General features: G+C 38.9%; 1 protein-coding gene across 2 annotated transcripts in view; it reads left to right on the top strand.

The window, feature by feature from the left end:
• kat2a (K(lysine) acetyltransferase 2A) overlaps positions 1 to 15,868 on the top strand; it is a 39,375-nt gene extending 23,507 nt beyond the window's left edge. Inside the window, exons 12-18 of one of the 2 annotated variants that reach the window (XM_020522228.2) lie at positions 857 to 967; positions 1,096 to 1,239; positions 5,094 to 5,208; positions 7,822 to 7,858; positions 12,462 to 12,525; positions 13,216 to 13,300; positions 15,028 to 15,868. In XM_020522228.2, the coding sequence (XP_020377817.2) occupies positions 857 to 967; positions 1,096 to 1,239; positions 5,094 to 5,208; positions 7,822 to 7,858; positions 12,462 to 12,525; positions 13,216 to 13,300; positions 15,028 to 15,221 (750 nt within the window). In that variant the 3' untranslated portion in view covers positions 15,222 to 15,868. Of the gene's footprint in view, positions 1 to 856; positions 968 to 1,095; positions 1,240 to 5,093; positions 5,261 to 7,821; positions 7,859 to 12,461; positions 12,526 to 13,215; positions 13,301 to 15,027 lie in introns of those variants that run through there. The other variant, XR_007265237.1, reaches the window with a different exon arrangement.
• Positions 15,869 to 19,329: the final 3,461 nt, after the last annotated feature.

A 19,329-nucleotide genomic window follows, 5' to 3' on the forward strand; every position in this document is an offset into this window, starting at 1 on the left:
TGATGCTGCTTGGCCTGCTGTGTTCATCCAGCTCTACACCTTGTTATCTCAGATTCTCCAGCATCTGCAGTTCCTACTATCTCTGAAGCACCTCTCATAATCTCTTTAAATAAAAAAACAAAGCTTGAAGACTCTGAAAAGAGAACGTTTTAGTGAGGAAAGATCTAGGTCCATGTGATCAATTATTGAGTCAAAGATTGACCATTGCTGAACAGAGAAGGGTCAATTCACCATGGAAAAAACCCAAAATAGTTGTGAGAAACAAGTCATCATGATGTTGTGGTCTGGACTCTTGATATGCAGAATTTCTTTTTCCCTGTCAATTTTTCCACCCATAACATTTGTTAAGTAATCTTTTTTTCTTTGTATGTATCTCTTTGTGTATATGTATAGCATTTTGAGAGTATAGCTTTTAATGAGTAATCCAAGTTTTTGGTTGCACTTTATCAAAGGATAAGTTTGTTTATAATTATTGTTTACCTGTTAACGACCTAACCTGGTGCAAATTATTTTTCAGTCAGGAAAATTGGACATCTTGTTGGTTTTATGATGATTTGTGAAAAATGAGGCTCAGTTGAGTTATATATGAGAAAAACATGTTGGTGTGGTTTGCATAGGTTTTGTCTACCATCCTACCAATGAATTAATTTTTAAAAGTTATTGTATCTGTTTGACAGAAGTTTAAATTTAAATTTGTCTGTACCTCATTCTTAGTGTAATAGTTCATTTTGCAGTTGTTCAATTCTGGGTGTTGAGATGAGCTTTTCACCGAGGTTGTATGAAGTCTATGTTCTCTCACTGGTGTGCACCAGTGAATGTACAGGAAATACATTAATAAATAATATTTCAATGACAGGGTTATGGGACACATTTGATGAATCACCTGAAGGAATATCACATTAAGCACAACATTCTGCATTTCCTGACGTATGCTGATGAATATGCCATTGGCTACTTCAAAAAGCAGGTACTACTCTTTAGCTGAATGCTTTATCTCTCATAATCAGAAAAATCTAGTTCATGACTTCAAGACACAACGTTTATTTAATAAAAAATGAATTAAATTTTTTGATGTTTTATTCTGTCTCTCTTCAGGGATTTTCAAAGGATATAAAGGTTCCCAAAAGCCGGTATGTGGGCTACATCAAGGATTATGAAGGAGCAACATTAATGGAATGTGAACTTAATCCCAAAATCCCTTACACTGAATTGTCTCACATTATAAAGAAACAGAAAGAGGTAGGAGCCTCTAACCCACTTGAGAAACCCAAAAGAATATTTCTGTCTTGTTAGAGACCTTTTGTATAAAAACCAAAAGAACTGCAGATGCTGTAAATCAGGAACACAAAGAGAGGTTGCTGGAAAAGCTCAACAGGTCTGGCAGCATCAGTGAAGAAAAAAGAAATCAGAGTTAACGTGAGGGTCACCAGACCTGAAACGTTAACTCTGATTTTTATTTTCTTCACTGATGCTGCCAGACCTGCTGAGCTTTTCCAGCAACTTCTGTTTTTGTTCCTTACTTTTGTATGTTTGTTTAGACACGTGTAATATAAGACAATAGATATCTAGCCGAAGTATAAGACATTAGATAAGCCATGAATTTCTGAAGGCAGTCAGGGCTTCAATACCAGGTTTAATATTTCCTAGTGATTTGACCTTTTTCTAAAAAAAAATTAGGTATTCTTTATACATCTTTAAAGTTTTAAATCCGTTTAAACTTGTTCATTTTTCAGGTTATAAATTCTTATGTTCACATTGTAATTGCTCTTCCTATAGTGCACTGCACTGTAGCTGCAGTGCCACTGTTGGTGTGAGGGCGTCATTACAAAGTTTACTTCAAATAGACATAGTTCCATTGTCAACTAATTCTTGTATTTAAAAAATCAAAATAAGGAGAGAAATGTATGACTTAAAACAACTGCCGCGCAAAGCCTGTGTTACCTTATCAGTTACCTTCCAGCCCTGATGTCATTGCAACAAATATTGGTAATGAGTCTGCTGTTGACATTTACAGCTCCACCAGGCACATCTTTTGTTTCTTTTACTGTCCTTTGACCATGTCTTTTTGCTTTGTGTCGTCACGCGTTTTGACATTTAATCACTTCTGCCTTCCACCTTATCACAGATCTGCCTTAATAAAAGCAAAATACTGTGAAATCTGAAACAAACACAAAGTGCTGCAAAACTTAACAAGTCTGGCAACATCTGTGGAGAGAGAAACAGTTAACTTTGCAAACCCAGTATGACTTCTTCAGAGCTAACTTGTTTTGTCCAGTGACCCCAATGATGGACATGTGCTCTCTCTCTCTCTTTCTCTGTCTGTCTGTCTCTCTCTCTCTCTGTACACTCAATATGCTTCAACCCTGTTGTATCTCTAGCATATTCCTCTTGTGAAGGTCTCTGCTGTGAGTACTTAATTCTGTGTCTCAGTCCATAGTTATTTCAGATATATGGTTTGTGCAGTATTTTACTTTCAGCTTTGTTGGACTTCATTTCAGGAGCTAATAGCTACCTGTCAACGTTTGACTTATTTTTCAGAGATTGATTTGAATAGTGGGCCCTGTGCACATGGAAGTTTGAGCTAGACCACACCGTGTGATAGTACCAGAATACTAATGCTTCTTTTATAGCAGGAGAATGCTAAAAGTGGTCTTACTGAAATTTTTCAAAAATGGGAATCTGAATGTGTAGTCATACTTTATACGCATGAGGAAAACAGTCATAGCTGACAACTAATTAAATTAGAGAAACTGGATAAGTTTTATTTAAATGGGCTCCACTGCAAATTCCAACTTTTGTCAGATTATGTGGGAATAGTTTGGTTGTGGAAAGTAAACAATTGATAAGCCCCTTGAAGACTTAATTAAGAAAGCTTTATTGACACTGACTAAATTTTCAATCTTGTCAAGGGAGTACCAGTCATGTCAGGAAGGAGGCATGAAATGGTGGCAGCCACACAGCTTCAGACTGAGTAGACACCAGAGTAGAACACAGAATAATCCCAACCTCCCCACTTCCCTCTGTCTCCCTCGCACCCTTCCCCTGCCGCCCAATCAACATTTATTGCAATAGCTTCCATTGTATATTCCCCATATAATTAACCTCCGAACATATGTAGCCCTAATGTAGAGATTCCACATTCATTTAGAAATAATTCACTACCTCAATGATTGTGTTCCTGTGTTAATCGTTAAAACTGTTCTCTGTCCTTAAGTCTCCCATTATCTTTTGCTACCTCCTTGCATCCTCCCCCTCTAACTCCCACTCACCCAATGTAGCCTCCTCTCTTCCCATGACCCCTTGCAGCCTTCTTCCTACCACCCTGCTTGCAGCCTCCCGCATTTCTCCGAACATTCTTTACAGCTATCCTTGCTTCTCATCCTCCCAACCTCCCTCACCCCTGATAGCCATTGCAAAAAGGCAGCTCGCAGCCTCAGCAGAAAAACAGTTGGCTCCCCATAACTATACCTCAGCCTCCTGATGCTCCTTCAGAATAGGAGAGGACTGAGGTTGGAAATATAGAACTACAGAAAATAGGAGCAGAAGTATGTCAATCGGCTCTTCATGCCTGCTTTGCCGTTCATGATCATGGCCAATCATCCAACCCAATAGCCAGTTGCAGCCTTTTACACATTTCCTTCTTAGCTGCTAGTGCTGTATCCAACTCCTTGAAATCGTACAATATTTTGGCCTCTGTGATAGCAATTTTCCACAGGTTCATCACTCTCGGGATGAAGAATTTTCTACTATCTCAGTCCTAAATAATTTGCCCCATATCCTTAGACTATGACCCTTCATTTTGGACCCCTCCACATATCCGTCTTTGGGAACATCCTTCCTGCATTTAGCTTGTCTGCTCTTGTTCAAATTTTTTAGGCTACTTTGAGATCCTCCCTCATTTTTCTGAACTCCACCGAATATAATCCTAACCAATCCGATCTCTCCTCATACTTCGGTCCTGCCATCCCAGGATCAGTGGTTCCTCACTCTTTCCTTACATTCCATTTGCTGGGATACTTTTCTCCTATTTGTGGCCCTGTGAATGAATTTTCCTTTGCAATTGGTAGTTTCTGGGTCAAATTCATCTGCTGGCCCTTATGTTTTGAGCCCTGCACTGAAGTTGGAGGCACCATTTGGTATGGAAAGGGTTGTTTCAAAACCTAGCAACTGTCGTGGCAGTGCCTGTAACATTTTTGTGTGCACCTTCAAACCTTCTGGCACTCTTTTTTTTTCAACGTATAGTCGCGTACATTACCATCAGTTATCTACATCCTCCAGCAACATGCACCCCTGCAGTGATGCAGCTGAACTATGACCAATGAATAACCTCCCAGTGGCCCTTCAGGCTCTGAACTCTGCCCACTGATCTTCATTGGATTGGGTTCAAAAAGGTGGCTGTCGAATTGGCTGTGTTTTCCAAAAGCCACCCTTTGGCTCCACCAGCCAGCATTTATAGGTTCCTGACTTTCCTTGCAACCCAAAGGCAAGATAGCAACTGAGGGAGGATAAAGGAACCTGTCCAAAATCCTGTGAAGCATAACATATCAGCTGTGATTGACTATGTATTTCAATAGCTGTTTAATATTTTATTCATCTAAAGTTTATGTTGAGAACCTAAGGAATGCCTCAGATTCTCTCTGTAAGTATATCTCTGCAGGTGTCAGCGCCATTTTTGTACAAATCATGCACGTGAAGGAAAAGTTTGGTTGTATAACAGGATACTAAAATGAAGTTGTCAGCTGTTGAGTATCAGTTGAAAAGGCAATTATAAGCATGAATATTACCAACTATTTAAAATGATTCATGTTCCAGTGTAAAAAAAATTTTAAATGCTGTACACGCTGAGAAGTTGCAGAATCTGGAAAGGATTTTTTTGTCCCTAGGAAAATTTGGTTATAGAATAAAAACCAAAAGAACTGCGGATGCTGTAAATCAGGAACAAAAACAAAATTGCGAGATGCTCAGCAGGTCTGGCAGCATCTGTGAAGGAAAAAACAGAGTTAACATTTCGGGTCGGGTGACCCTTCTTCAGAATAGTTCCAGCAACCTACTCTAATTTTGAAGCCAAATCTAAACTTCTGCTTCCCATACAGATCATAAAGAAGCTGATCGAGAGAAAGCAAGCACAGATTCGAAAGGTTTACCCTGGCCTCACCTGCTTCAAGGAAGGAGTTCGCCAGATACCCATAGAGAGTATACCTGGAATTCGTAAGTTTTCCATTTCAGAAGAGTGAATAAAGAATGTGTACAAATGCTGAAGGTACATTGATTATGAGAATATAATAGATATAGTAATATTGTTATGTAGGAAATGTTTGGTAAACAGTGCTGGAATGCATGTGATCTGCTTTGATGAAGACTTGATCTTGGAGCAAGATATAAATAAATTTTAGTTAACTATGCAGATATGAAAATAGGACTAGAAGTTGGTTGTTTAGCCTCTTGCATCTGCTGTACCATTCAATAAGATCATGGCTAATGTACTTGTGCTTTGAATTCTACGTTCCCATGTATCCCCCATGAACTCTTAATTTCCCTCCCTAATAAGGGTCTATCTAGCTTTGTTTTACAAATGTTCAGTAATCCCTATCTGTCAAATTAATAATTTAATAATTAACTAGGTGGAAACAAACCGCAAGTTATTTGCTCATTGGTTAGGAAGAGGTGTCGCTGAGGAACTGGCATCCAAAACACAGCTGAGGTGGCAAATTAGTCAAGTCTTTCTCCCAAATCAGTCAAATTGCTCTCAATTTTGCTCATCATCTTTAAGCAATTATATTACTTCTTGAGACACTGACTCTTAATTGTAAATTAATTAACAAACACAAAGTGATCTGCTTTTTTAAAATCTAATTAACTATTCGGAAGAAGGGGCTTCACAAATACCTGCAAATGCAGCAGTGGTGTCCAGCACATCACTGCAAAACATGAGGTTCAATCATTTCTAATCACCTTCAGCCAGAACCTCTGTGTGGACGATCCATCTCAATCTACCCCTGACAACTCGATCACATGCTGGTCTTAAACCAACTTAGTTCTCTACGTGTTATGGTAAGGAAAGGCTGAAGGAATTGGATTCTGCAACGGGTATGACCCCTAGTGATGTTCTGGTAATATTGAAGATTTGTGCTCCATAACGAGCTGCACCCGTAGCCAGGCTGCTTCGGTAGAGCTAGAAGCCTGGCATCTGCCAGACAGTGTGGAAAATTACCTCAGTACTACCCTGTCTACAAAAAGCAGGACAAATTCTTCCAAGTAATTACCACCTCATCGGCAAAGTGATGGCAGGTATTGTCAGAAGTATTATAAATCAGCACTTAGCAATGATAATCTGCATGCTGGTACTAAATGTAGTTTCTACCAAGGCGCTGTTCTCCTCATCTCATTACAGCCTTAGTCTAAACATGGATGAAAGAGCTGAACTCAAGTGGTGATGTGAGAAAGACTGCCCTTGACATCTGGGTGTATTTATCAGACACAATGGGGAGTGCTGACAAGACTGAAGTTGATAGGAATTGGTGCAATGGGATTGGGAATAGGGATGGTGGTGAGAAGGGAAGTGATTATCCACACTGACTAGTGATATCTAGCACAAAGGAGGACATCATTGCAAGACTTCATGAAGATAGATATTTTCGAATCAGACTATTCAGAGATGTTATGACACACCTCCAGAGCAGGTGGGCCTTGAACCTGGTCTTCCTGGCTCCGAGGTACAGACTCTGTACTGCGTCGTAAGAGCCCCCGAGTTCCTTGGGATAGTGTCTTAGGCCCAGCCATCTGCAGGTGCTTCCACCATAAAGTCTGAAGCAGAGATGTTTGACAACAATTGCATTACATTCAGCACCATTTCAAATTCCTTAAATCCTGAAGCAGTCAGTACAAATATGCAGCAAAATCTGAGCAAGATTCATGCTTGGGCTGATAAGTGACAAGTTGCATTCACGCTACAAGGTACCAGGCAGAAACCATTTCCCAAGATAGAATGTAACTATACCCTTTGTAATAACCATCATTGCATTCTCCAAATAACCCCATCCCTACCCCAGATGTTGATATTATTGACCAGAAACTGACCTGAACCTGTGATATAAATACTGTATTTACAACAGCAGAAACTGGGAATTCTGAAGTGAATAATTTCCCTTTTTACATTCCAAAACCTCTGTCCCATCAGTGGTGTGATGGAATACTCTCCACTTGCTTGGAGGAATTCAACTCCAACACCGCTCAAGTAGCAACACATTAAGGACATAACAGCTCATTTTATTGATATTTGGTTCACTGCCTTCAGCATTCATCATCTGCATTATCGATACACAATGAAAGCAGTGTATGCCAGCTACATGACACAGTGCAGCATTTCATCAAGGCTACTTCAAGAGCATTATCCAATTGGTTGACCTCTACCACCAGGAAGAACAAAGGCAGCATAGACATGGGAACACCACCTACAAGTTTCCTTCCAAGCCACAGGCTATCTTGTAACTGTTTTTCTGCTGCTACGTTTTTGTTGGATCAGAATCTTGAAACTTCTTCCCTAACAGCCCTGTGGGTGAACCTGAACCTGATGGATTACAGTGGTTCAGGAAAACAGTTCATCACCTTTTTAAGTGCAATAAAAACAGGCAACATATGCTGGCCTTGTCTGTGATGTCCACCTACCAAATTAAATATATCGTAAACATTCTAATGTAACATTTTGAGCAATTTGAGGTATGAGAAAGACTTGTTTAACCATGTCCCAAAACCCAAAGATAGCATTTATTCTTTACCTTTAACCCAATTTGTGAAATCCTCATTTTTTTTTCTCTCTAACAGAGGAAACTGGATGGAAACCTAGTGGCAAAGAGAAAGGGTAAGAATGGTTTGTCAAAGGCTTTTTGTATCAATATAACCCAAGAAAGACTTGCTGAGAATGAAGAGGGAATGGAGATAAATATCCCAACTCAGTGCATTGTGACTTATTCTATATGCTGCTCATCCCCATTAGTATTCATCAGAGGGGATGGTGCACTGCATCTTGTTGATCAGATGAATTGGAGACAGTGTGGCTGAATACTGACTAAGGTGACAGCCAGTTAAGTTAGTCTGATCTGTAGTACTAACTTGCAAGAGCTGTGGCTACACCCCTCTTGGTGAGTAACAAGGGTTATCTTGCCTGAACCTTTCAAGCGTTGAAGTTTTGTGGAGTTAGAAAGTAAGCTGCAATTGCATAGTTGTACCCAGTCTCTTCCCTGCTCTTATGGCCATATGTGGCCAGGGTTGGTCCATTTTAGCTTGTTAGTTAATGAAGATGTTAGTGTTTGGGGTTCAGTGATGCTAGTGCTATTTAAGGTTGGTAAGATGACAGAACTTTTTCTAGTTATAGTGGGTCGTTAAACTGGTATTTATATGGTTCGCATAATACTTGCTGTTCAGCACATGTTTGTTTGTTATTCATGCTTTGTTTTAATTTGGCATGGGCCACATCTTTGTCACAAGTGTTATGAATAGAGATGAATACAATGTCAGTGCCCAAGCTCATTCCAATAGAAAGAAGGATATTGAGGAGGTATTGGATTTGCCTGGTACGTATCTTTACAGCGTTTCAAATTAATAACATACATTCTCAATGACTTCAAAAGAGCTTGATTAAGAAGTTTCCATATTTATAACTAAAGTAAAGTTTGCCATAGTCCAAGAGGACTCTCATTTGAGAGAGATGACTGCTGGTAGTTTAACCCAGGGGTTATCATTTCTCAGGCAAGGGGAGGGGTTGAGAAAGAGTGGTGACCTTAGCTGATGTGGGAATTGAACCATACTGTTGACAACCATCTAGCTGACAGCTATATAACTGTATAAATTGATGCATTGATTACAAATAATAACTGATCTGCTTTCTGTACACCAGATCCCAATTACTTTGCACAGTAACACGCTTTGCTTTGCAGTGGTATTATGAGCATTTGATCTTTTAAACAGTTATTAACATTACGTAAAAGTTTATTTTAATGTAAGTAGGTTACTGACAAATTCCTCTTAACTGTTTCAAAAAGATATCGGTGCTTAAATATTTAATGGTTACCTCCCTAAACATAAACCCTTTGCCATTAGTTTTTAACTGCAACTTGAGTGCAGGAACCATGGCAATTTATTACTATTTATTTGCTTCCTCTGTAAAAGGAAGTAAAGCTTTACATTTTGTTCTCATTTGTCAGCCTAATAGGATGATCTATTCCTTACTAATGATGATGTTCCATTAAGTCTGCATTAAATAAAGAGTTATTGATTTCTCTCCAGGTCAATCATCCTGGCAGCGTAAAGCTTATAAAGTGTATGTACATTAAGAATATTTAACACTGAAGCAAAACTCCATTTTCATTCTTTGTACAAATCACTTGAAACAATTGACATTGTAAATCTGCCAGACAAATGGCTGAATTGTTAAGGTGAAGGGCAAGGCTGAAAGGTGTAGGGAATGCTGGATGACTGGAGAAATTGAGGTTCTGGTCAAGAAAAAGAAGGAAGCATATGTCAGGTTTAGACAGCAGGGATCGAGTGAATCCTTAGCAGTGAGCATAAGAGCGGTAGGAGTATACTTAAGAGGGAAATCAGGAGGGCAAAAAGGGGATGTGAGGTAGCTTTGGCAAATAGGGTAAAGGAGAATCCAAAGTGTTTCTACGAATACATTAAGGACAAATTGAATAACTAGGGAGAGAATGGGGTGACTTAAAGATCAGCAGGGCTGCCTATGTGTGGAACCGCAGAAGATGGATGTGGTATAAAGCGGAGGTTGAACCCTCAACTCTGAGAACTAACACCAAAACACCCAAAGAGGCACACCCTGCCCTATAATCTGTAAAAGGAGTGTGAAAAGTGGTGTAACTCACCTTTCAGCAACTCTTAGTGGTTAAATAAAATAAATCCCTGATACTCACTTAAATAAATTGTTGATTGTTGATTTTAATCTAACTCCAACAGTGAACAAATTAGCTAAACTATTAACAAACCGAATAAATCCCTTCTAACAACTAACTATTCCAGAATAAAACAAGACTGCTGTTCCAATAAATGCAAGTTCCACTTTTATAAACAAATAAAAATCAGAATTTAGTCTGTCGAAATTACAGCCAGGTTACATGTCTTCCAGAACGTTCTGTGTCTTCTTTGACAAATGTTCTGTCAGGAACACCTCCGTCGGTTCGTCTGTCATGTATGTTAACTAATTGTGTCATGGGTAACTTTGTTCTTTAGATGGTGCTTTCTCTAACACCTAGAGAAGACTGTGAGAGGCAGCAGTGCTCTCTTGAGAGCTGAGAGCTGAGAGCAGTTAACTCTGGCAGATGGCAGTTAGTTCCCTTGTCTTTGTCCAACTGCCCTCTTCTTTTATACCCTTGATGACATACAATTTCTTACACTAGGATTGGTCCGATGTTGTCAAAACCATCAGATTTAAATTTAATTGTTTTTTGGTATCTAAGTGCCAGATTAAAATTGATTGGCTAAATTCAAAACCTGTTTGGTAACAAAACAAAATTGCTGCTTGGCCAACTTAACTGTACAGCCTTTCGGTTCAAATGTTTCAATTCGGATGTTCTATGTGTACTTGCAAACCTTCAAGCTGCTGCTTACGGTCATCCATTCCACATCTAAGCATAGGAAAAGTACATCATCTTTTAAAAGGATGACACAATGCTTTCCCCCACTAGCATTTTACAAGCAGCAAATTCTAACTTCCCGTCTCCCAATCCACAACCACTCTACCCAACTTCGCAACAGGTGAGATGCTAAATGAGTATTTTGTATCAATGTTTACTGTGGAGAAGGATAAGGAAGCTAGAGAACTTGGGGAAATAAACAACGATATCTTAAAGCTTCCATGTTGCAGATGAGGAGGTGCTGGACACGTTAAAATGCTTAAAGGTGGATAAATCCCTAGCACCTGATCAGGTGTACCCGAGGACTTTGTGGGAAGCTAGGGAAGTGTTTTCTGGGCCCCTTGCTGAGATATTTGTATCATCAATAGCCACAGGTGAAGTGCCAGAAGACTGGAAGTTGGCTAACATGGTGCCATTATTTAAGAATGGTGGTAACAAAGAGCCAGAGAACTATAGACTAGTGAGCCAGACATCAGTTGGTGGGCAAGTTGTTGGAGGGAATTCTGAGGAACAGGATTTACATTAATTTGGAAAGGCAGGGACTGATTAGGGATAGTCAACATGGCTTTGTGCATGGTAAATCTTGTCTCAAAATTCACTGAGTTTTGAAGAAATGATGAAGAGGATTGATGAAGGCAGAGTAGTGGACATTGTCTATATGGACTTCAATAAGGTGATCAACAAGGTTCCGCTTAGACTGGTTAACGAGGTTAGATCACATGGAATGCAAGGAGAACTAGTCATTTTGATACAGAATTTGTGTGAAGGTAGGAGACAGAAGGTGGGGTGTTGCTTTTTGGACTCGAGACCTGTGTCAGGCAGTGTGCTGCAAGGATCGGTGCTGTGTCCACTGCTTTTTGTCATTTATATAAATAATTTGGATGTGAATACAGGAAATATGGTTAGTAAGTGTGCACATGACACCGAAATTAGTGGTGTAGTGGACAGCTCAAAGTACAATGGGCCCTTGAACAGATGGAGTTTAATTTAGATATATGTGAGGTGCTGCATTTTGGAAAGGCATGGAGTGCAGGTAGTTCCTGAAAGTAGAGTCACAGGTGGACAGGGTAGTGAAGAAGGGGTTTGGTGTGCTGGCCTTTATTGGTCTGTGCATTGATTGTAGGAGTTGGGAGGTCATGTTGTGGCTGTGCAGGACATTGGTTGGGTCACTTTTGGAATACTGGCTTCATTTCTGGTCTCTCAGCTTTAGGAAGGATGTTGTGAAACTTGAAAGGGTTCAGAAAATATTAACAAGGATGATGCCAGAGTTGGACTGTTTGAGCTATAGGGAGAGGCTGAAAGGGTTGGGGCTATTTTTCCTGGAGCATTGGAGGCTGAGGGGTGACCTTATCGAAGTTTATAAAATCATGAGGGGCATGCATAGGGTGAATAGTCAAGGTCTTTTCCCCAGGGTACAGGAGTCCAAACCTAGATGGCATAGCTTTAAGATGAGAGGGGAAGGATTTAAAAGGGACCTAAGGAGCAACATTTTCACATAGAGGGTGCTGCATGTTTGGAATGAACTGCCAGACAAAGTTGTAGAGACTGGCACAATTATAACATTTAAAAGGCATCTGGATGGGTACATGAATAGGAAGGGTTTAGAGGGATATGTGCCAAATGTTGACAAATGGGACTCGATTAATTTAGGATATCTGGTCGGCATGATGAGTTGGGTTGAAGGGTCTGTCTCCGTGCTGCTCAATTCTATGACTGTATAGAAATGACACATTTTTCCAACTATAATAACTGAAATTGCATCCATCTTTAATAAAAAGTATGTTAGTGAGGATCATAGTTAATTTCCACTTCCTTTTCTAGGAAGGAACTGAAGGATCCGGATCAGCTGCACAACTCTTTGAAAAATCTACTGGCACAAATAAAGGTTGTGAAAGAAGGGCTCATGGGATATACTTAGGATATGGTTGTGCTTGTAATCTCCTGACTTCTGATATTGAACACTAATAACTGAGTCATTGCTTTTGCAAGAATAGATGCATAGAATTCAAAATGATATTGAGTTGGAAGGATTAAATTGAAAAACCATGAAATCTTTACCTAATATATTTTCTGAATCCATTAAATAGATTTTTGTGCTCAATTGGTAGCAGCAGTATCAAGCAGTTAAGTTGCACAGATAAATACAGTCAGTGAAATTTCTATGATAAACCAGTTAAAATATTTTGACTATCAGCAGGATCCAATTATCCATTTCGCTACAAGTATACTTTTTTTGGTTACACCACCAGCATTGATGTGCTGTTCTTTATCCCGAATGCAGTACTGGATGCAAACCAGGTTGTACCTGTGTAGGAGTCCATGTAACTTGCTCTTCACTGAGAGCAAATAACCAGCTTCTGCTGGCACCTGTCCATGATAATGCTGCTGAGCTAGTCAACCTCCAGTGTGGAGGAGTGCAGAACCAGATCCATCTTCCACTGCTTCGTGGTATTGAAAATGAAAATTGGTTATATCATTTACTGTGTTCCAGTTTTATTTATTTTACATTCTTATGCACTTCCAAACAAATTAGAATTTGAAATTTGGTGTTCACAATCTCACTTTTCTTTAACAGAGTCATCCTAGTGCTTGGCCTTTCATGGAACCTGTAAAAAAGTCTGAGGCTCCAGATTACTATGAAATTATTCGTTTTCCAATTGGTATGTTAAATTAATGGCGCAATTATTCGTTTTCCAATTGTAATGTTAAATTAATGGCGCAAGTTCTTCATGTTCATTTTCACTTTTCTGTTGTAAGCGAGATGTATGAAATATTAAATAATTGACTCTGCATGCAGTGTAATTTAATTTTTAATTAGCTATTTGCATTTGATCAGATTACTCTTCAGCAATATTTGAGCAATAATGTAGTTAGTTTCTATAATTATGATTGTGATGACTTGTAGCAGATTTTATTGACCCAACATTAATCAGTTGGACCGTACGGTCTTTTTAAAAATTTATTAGAGTCTACTGAAGAGGGTTTCAAAAGCCGTAGCCATTTTATGAGGTGGCTTATCTTAATTTTTCACCCACAATCAACACCAGTTCATTTTAATTTGAGCCAGTGTATACTCTAGTGGACAACTTATCTCTTGATGAGGCACATTCATTAGCTTTGCTTTCATCAAGAAAGTAAAGATACTTTGATTTCATTTTCATTCTTGCTTCAGGTCAGTCCTTTGTCCATAAATTTACAGCCATAGCAACAGTCTCTTCCTTAAATGCTAGCAGTAAATCAAAATAGGGCAATTGGACTGACAGGCAAGATTGCAAATTTAGCCACTCTGCTTTTGACCAGTGAATTCAGCGTAAGTATTCCAATGACACCAAAATTGTTGGTATAGTGAACAGTGAAGCAAGTTATCAAAGAGTGCAATGGATCTTGATCAATTGGCACAATGGGCTGTGGAATGGCAGATGGAGTATAATTTAGATAAATGCGAGGCATTGATTTTGGTAAAACAAACCAGGACAGGACTTGCACAGTTAATGGTAGGGCCTTGGGGAGTGTTGCCAAACAGAGACCAAGGGGTTCAAGTACATTGTTCATTGAAAGTGGCATCACACGTAGACAGGGTAGTGAAGATGATGTTTGGCATGCTTGCCTTCTTGGTCAGAGCATTGAGTATAGGAGTTGGGATGACATGTTATGGTTGTACAGGACATTGGTGAGACCACTTTTGGTTCTTGTCATCCTGTTATAGGAAGGATATTATTAAATTGGAAAGGGTGCGGGAAAGATTTACAAAGGTGTGACCAGGACCGGAAGACTTGAGTTATAAGGGAAGGCTGGATAAGCTGGGACTTTTTTCCCTGGAGCGTAGGAGTTTGAGGGTTGACCTTATACGGGTTTATAAATTCATGAGGGGTATAGATCATGTGAATAGCAAAGGCTTTCTCCCTAGGGTAGGGGAACTGAAAACTAGAGGGCATAATTTTAAGGTGAGAGGAGAAAGATTTAAAGGGGACCTGATGGGCAACTTTTTCACACCAGGTTGTTCGTATGTGAAATGAACTGTCAGAGGAAGTGGTAGATGCAGGTACAGTTACAACATTTAAAAGTCATTTGGGCAGGTACATGAATAGGAAAAGTTTACCAGGATATGGGCCAAATGCAGGCAAATGGGCCTAATTTAGTTTGGGAATCCTGGTTGGCATGGATGAATTGGACCAAAGGATCTATTTCCATGCCATATGACTCGATGACTCTGAAATTATGCCTTATTTTATGTTGTGGAAACCGTAAAATTGCACAAGCTGCAAACTTGATGGGTAAGTATTTACCATTCTTTGATTTTTTTTTAATCCTCTGTTATATTTTTGTATTGATTACAAAATAAACTCCTAGGTGGAATTAATGGCTATATTGATTCTTGTTTATATAGATTTGAAAAGTATGAGTGATCGGCTAAAGAATCGTTATTATGTTTCCAAGAAATTATTTATTGCTGATGTCCAACGTATCATTACAAATTGCCGTGAGTATAACCCTCCTGAGAGTGAGTACTGCAAATGTGCCAACATGTTGGAGAAGTTTTTCTACTTCAAGATTAAAGAAATGGGTCTTTTGGACAAATGAAAACACTCCCCAAAGGGATATAGCTGAAAGCCCAGTCATTCAGATCGGACAGACCATGAACACAGCAGAATGAATAAACTACTCTTGAACTGCAACTCTGTCGGATCAGTGTATTCCGAAAAGTGGCATTACTGAAATTTGTTTGAATACCATTATGGTATCTTGTAATTGCATTGGCTTGTTGTTGGTAGCCATTATGAATAATTATGTTTTCAAACATCCGGTCTATTCCAGTGTTTAACTGTTGAAGTACCCATCTCACTGCATGCAGTTTCTGCTGTCAAAAATGTACACAAATAACTGATATTGGATGCTCCATTTGGATATCTAGTGCTCTCTAATATTCTCACATAAGCAAAGATGATGCACATCACAGAAGTAATCACTAAGCATTTATGTTGCTTATTGAAATTGATGGTGGAACCTACACAAAGTCAATCATTTCAGCAGAATGCATACTACTGTGAGCTTCTCACATTTCACTCTGTGGAGTCTGTGACTTCAGCGTTATCTGTCAGTGAATGATAGGGCATGTTGTGATAATGCCTGACTACCTTCTGATTTTGTAATTTTTTTTTAAACTGAGTTGCATTTTATACGTTTGCTGTAGCATCTTGCTGATGTAAATAAATTCAGCAGTAACTTCACTCAAATTTTAGTCTTTTTTTTTCTCTTTATAAAACAATTGGTTGTCACTATGTAAAAACATTAAGGCTAGGTGGATTAGCCATGGGAAATGTAGGGGTTAGAGGGATAGGGTGGGGGGGTGGGTCTGGTTGTGCTACTGTTCAAAGGATTGGTGTGGACTCAAAGGGCCGAATGGCCTGCTACCACACTGTCGGGATTCTATGAATAAATACCACTTTCGGATATTTGAGAGACAGTTTTATATAAGTATACTTTTTTATTGTTATCTATTTCTAGTATAATTTTTTCACATCTGTTAAATTAGATTATGCCACCAAGCATAACGATCTTGCAAAAATTACCACATCTATGCTCATAACACAGTCCATTACATAAGCAGGTTTTGCTGTCAACTGGGAGCAGTTACAAAAATGTTCTTTGAAGTTTTATATTAATTTCTAAAGTGCTAAAAAGAAGAATAGAAACTTTGATCCAATAGATGCATTTTTGGCATGTAAACCATGACTTCTCTCTCTAGTTGCAGCTTATTTTCTGTGTGCAGCAGCCAGGATTGCATGTGACCGGGTTAATTCCAGAAAGCCCAGCGTAAAAAAGGTTGTAATTTATGGTTTGTAATGGTGTTGCTGGTTGTGGTTTTCATTTGGAGAATGTCTCTTATTCTTGAACTTTGCAGTTCTCATAGCAATCCAAAAAACTTGTTCAGGGAGTAGTATGCCATTAAATTAATCTTTTGTAACTAAGTAACAGAATAATGAAAATTATTATGAAATCAGACAATAAGATGCATTTATCTCTAGGTATATATTTGCCTACTCCAAATTGATCAATCACAATAAAATGAGTTTAGTTAATTAACACTCATTGGATCCACCCATGGAAAATGGCCAGTTTGGTGTAAAATGGAACGTTGTTGCTCACTGTGGCACTAAACCACTTGAGTGAACATTTTTGATAATATCAATTTATACAGGAATATCTAGTTTGGGAGAACAATGAGGAAAGCAGGGGGAGAAGTAGATTTTTTTTATTCATTCATGGGTCATGGGTTTTGCTAGCAGGCCAGCATTTATTGCCCATCCCGAGTTGGCCTTGAGAAGGTGATGGTGAGATTAATATGCAAGAAATTGTCTTAAACATTACTATGCAAGTCAAAGAAATTAGAATGATGGCAAATGCTCCCATAAGTGTCATAAATTGGCTTCATTTAGTAATCAGTTTAATTCAGTCCCCATAACCTCATGTTTGCTAGTTGCAAAATGTGGGCAATATGTGATCTGCATCTCTTTTATAAGTGGTCAAATGTATTATCATTTGAAAGTGTAATCAATGGTTGCTAAGAGCTGGCGATGTGATTTCTGCTGTGCTTGCAAGAATGGCAGTCCAGAGAGATGTTTCATTTTGGAACTTGGAGGTAAATTAGTTTAAAAGCATTCAGTGCACCCTGAAAGTTTGCAGACCCATTTACTTTCAGTTTAGGTTGTTGATGACAACCCTGAACGGTCTACATTGTTGTACAAATAGGTGGAGTTTAAGAAGATACTATGTTTCAGTTTATATAGTTGTTGGATAGGAGAGGTTTGTAGTTGCAATGTGGAGCTTGTTTGGTTTGCACTTCTGAGAAGTTTGTCAAAATAAATGACAGGCATACCCTTTAAGCAGATTCAATAACCGCATGAAAAGCAGGTAAGACCCAGTCTCAGTTTGAATCTTGTGAAGTACAGAAGTTGGAAGAGTCTACAGTTGATCTCAGTACCAAAGAAAGTAGGCTTCCACAGTACAAGTTTGCCTTTGAAAAGCTGGAACTGAGGATACTTCTCCAAAGGACTGCTGTGCTTAATGTTCAGTTCTCTTTATGCACAGCTTCCTTAAAGAACTCCAATAAATTTTTTAAGCATGATTTCTGTTCACAAAACCATGTTGACTCTGCTTGATTGTTTTGAGGTGCCCTGCCATAAGTTATTATATAGCTTCTAACGTTTTCCCTGCAATAGCTGTGCAGCCTGTTTAGCATACATTTCAAGCAACACGTTGTACAAAAAGCTATAGCGTGCAAATATTCAATTAGTCGTTGTATTGATAGGATAGTGAAGAAAGCGTTTGGTGTGCTTGCCTTTATTGGTTAGTGCACTGAGTATAGGAGTTGGGAGATCTTGTTGCAGCTATACAGGACATTGGTTAGGCCACTATTGGAATACTGCATGCAATTTATCTCCCTGCTATACAAAGGATGTTGTCAAACTTGAAAGGGTTCAGAAAAGATTTACAAGGATGTTGCCTTGGTTTGAGGGTTTGTGTTATAGGGAGAAGCTGAAAGGACTGAGGCTATTTTCCCTGAGCGTCAGAGGCTGAGACGTGACCTTAAAAATTTATAAAGTCATGAGGGGCATTGATAGGGTAAATAGACAAGGTTTTTCCCCAGAGTGAGGGAGTCCAAAACTAGAGGGCATAGGTTCAAGTTGAGAGCGGAAAGATTTAAAAGGGATCTAAGGGGCAACCTTTTCACACAGTGCGTCATGTGTGTATGGAATGAACTCCAGAGGAAGTGTTGGAGGCTGGTACAATTACAACAGTTAAAAGGCATCTGGATGGGTATATGAATAGGAAGGGTTTAGGGGGATATGGGCCAAATACTGGCAAATGGGACTGCGTTTATTTAGGATATTTAGTTGGCATGGATGAGTTAGACCAAAGGGTGTGTTTCCATGTTCTATATGTGAGTCTACAGCTTAATGCATCAAACAGCTTTTTATACATAGATAATTATTGGCTTGCTTTCAGTTGTCCAATTTCATTGGTAAATTGGGCATCTAACACTTTCAGGAATCAATGTTCTCAATAATTTCATTCCCTCTGAGGCACCAACTTGTTTACCCTGTTCTGATTATTTCATTTAAAAAGTCAGTTTCTGTGTAGGAGCAATGCCTTGATTAATTTAAAAAGCTGTCTTTCTCTCCTGAGCCACGTTTAACATTTCATGTCTACAGTCCATTTCTTCAGGGCATCTTCACCATGCATTTCACATGCTCATTATCTCATTTTTATACACACCAGTTTTGGTATCATGCAAACTATTATTGAGCTTCAGGTTGATTGTTACCAAAGGTTGTTAAGTGTCGAATGATTCTTACTTGTGCCACCCTGCATGGTCCCAACAAGATGGGTTATGGCCAGGCTGTTAACTGCAGTCTTTTTGTTTCACATCGGTAAGAACACAAACATCTCTAAGTGAAAGCAACACATTTTCTGTTCTTGCATGTTTTCTTGACTTTCACTAGGTGCGCATTGTGCCCAGGTTGATATATTTTAGTGAATTTGTAGCCAAATGATGTATTTGAGTTTAAGAAAACTATCATATAGAAATTCTCATTTGGTGATGTAATTTTTACTATTTCTGTCTTGCATCCTCCTTAGAGGATCTTACCATTTTGTTTCATGCATGGACCCTAATGGAGTATTCCAT

The sequence above is a fragment of the Rhincodon typus genome, chromosome 30, assembly GCF_021869965.1.
Source record: "Rhincodon typus isolate 14 chromosome 30, sRhiTyp1.1, whole genome shotgun sequence".
NCBI classification, from domain to species: domain Eukaryota; kingdom Metazoa; phylum Chordata; class Chondrichthyes; order Orectolobiformes; family Rhincodontidae; genus Rhincodon; species Rhincodon typus.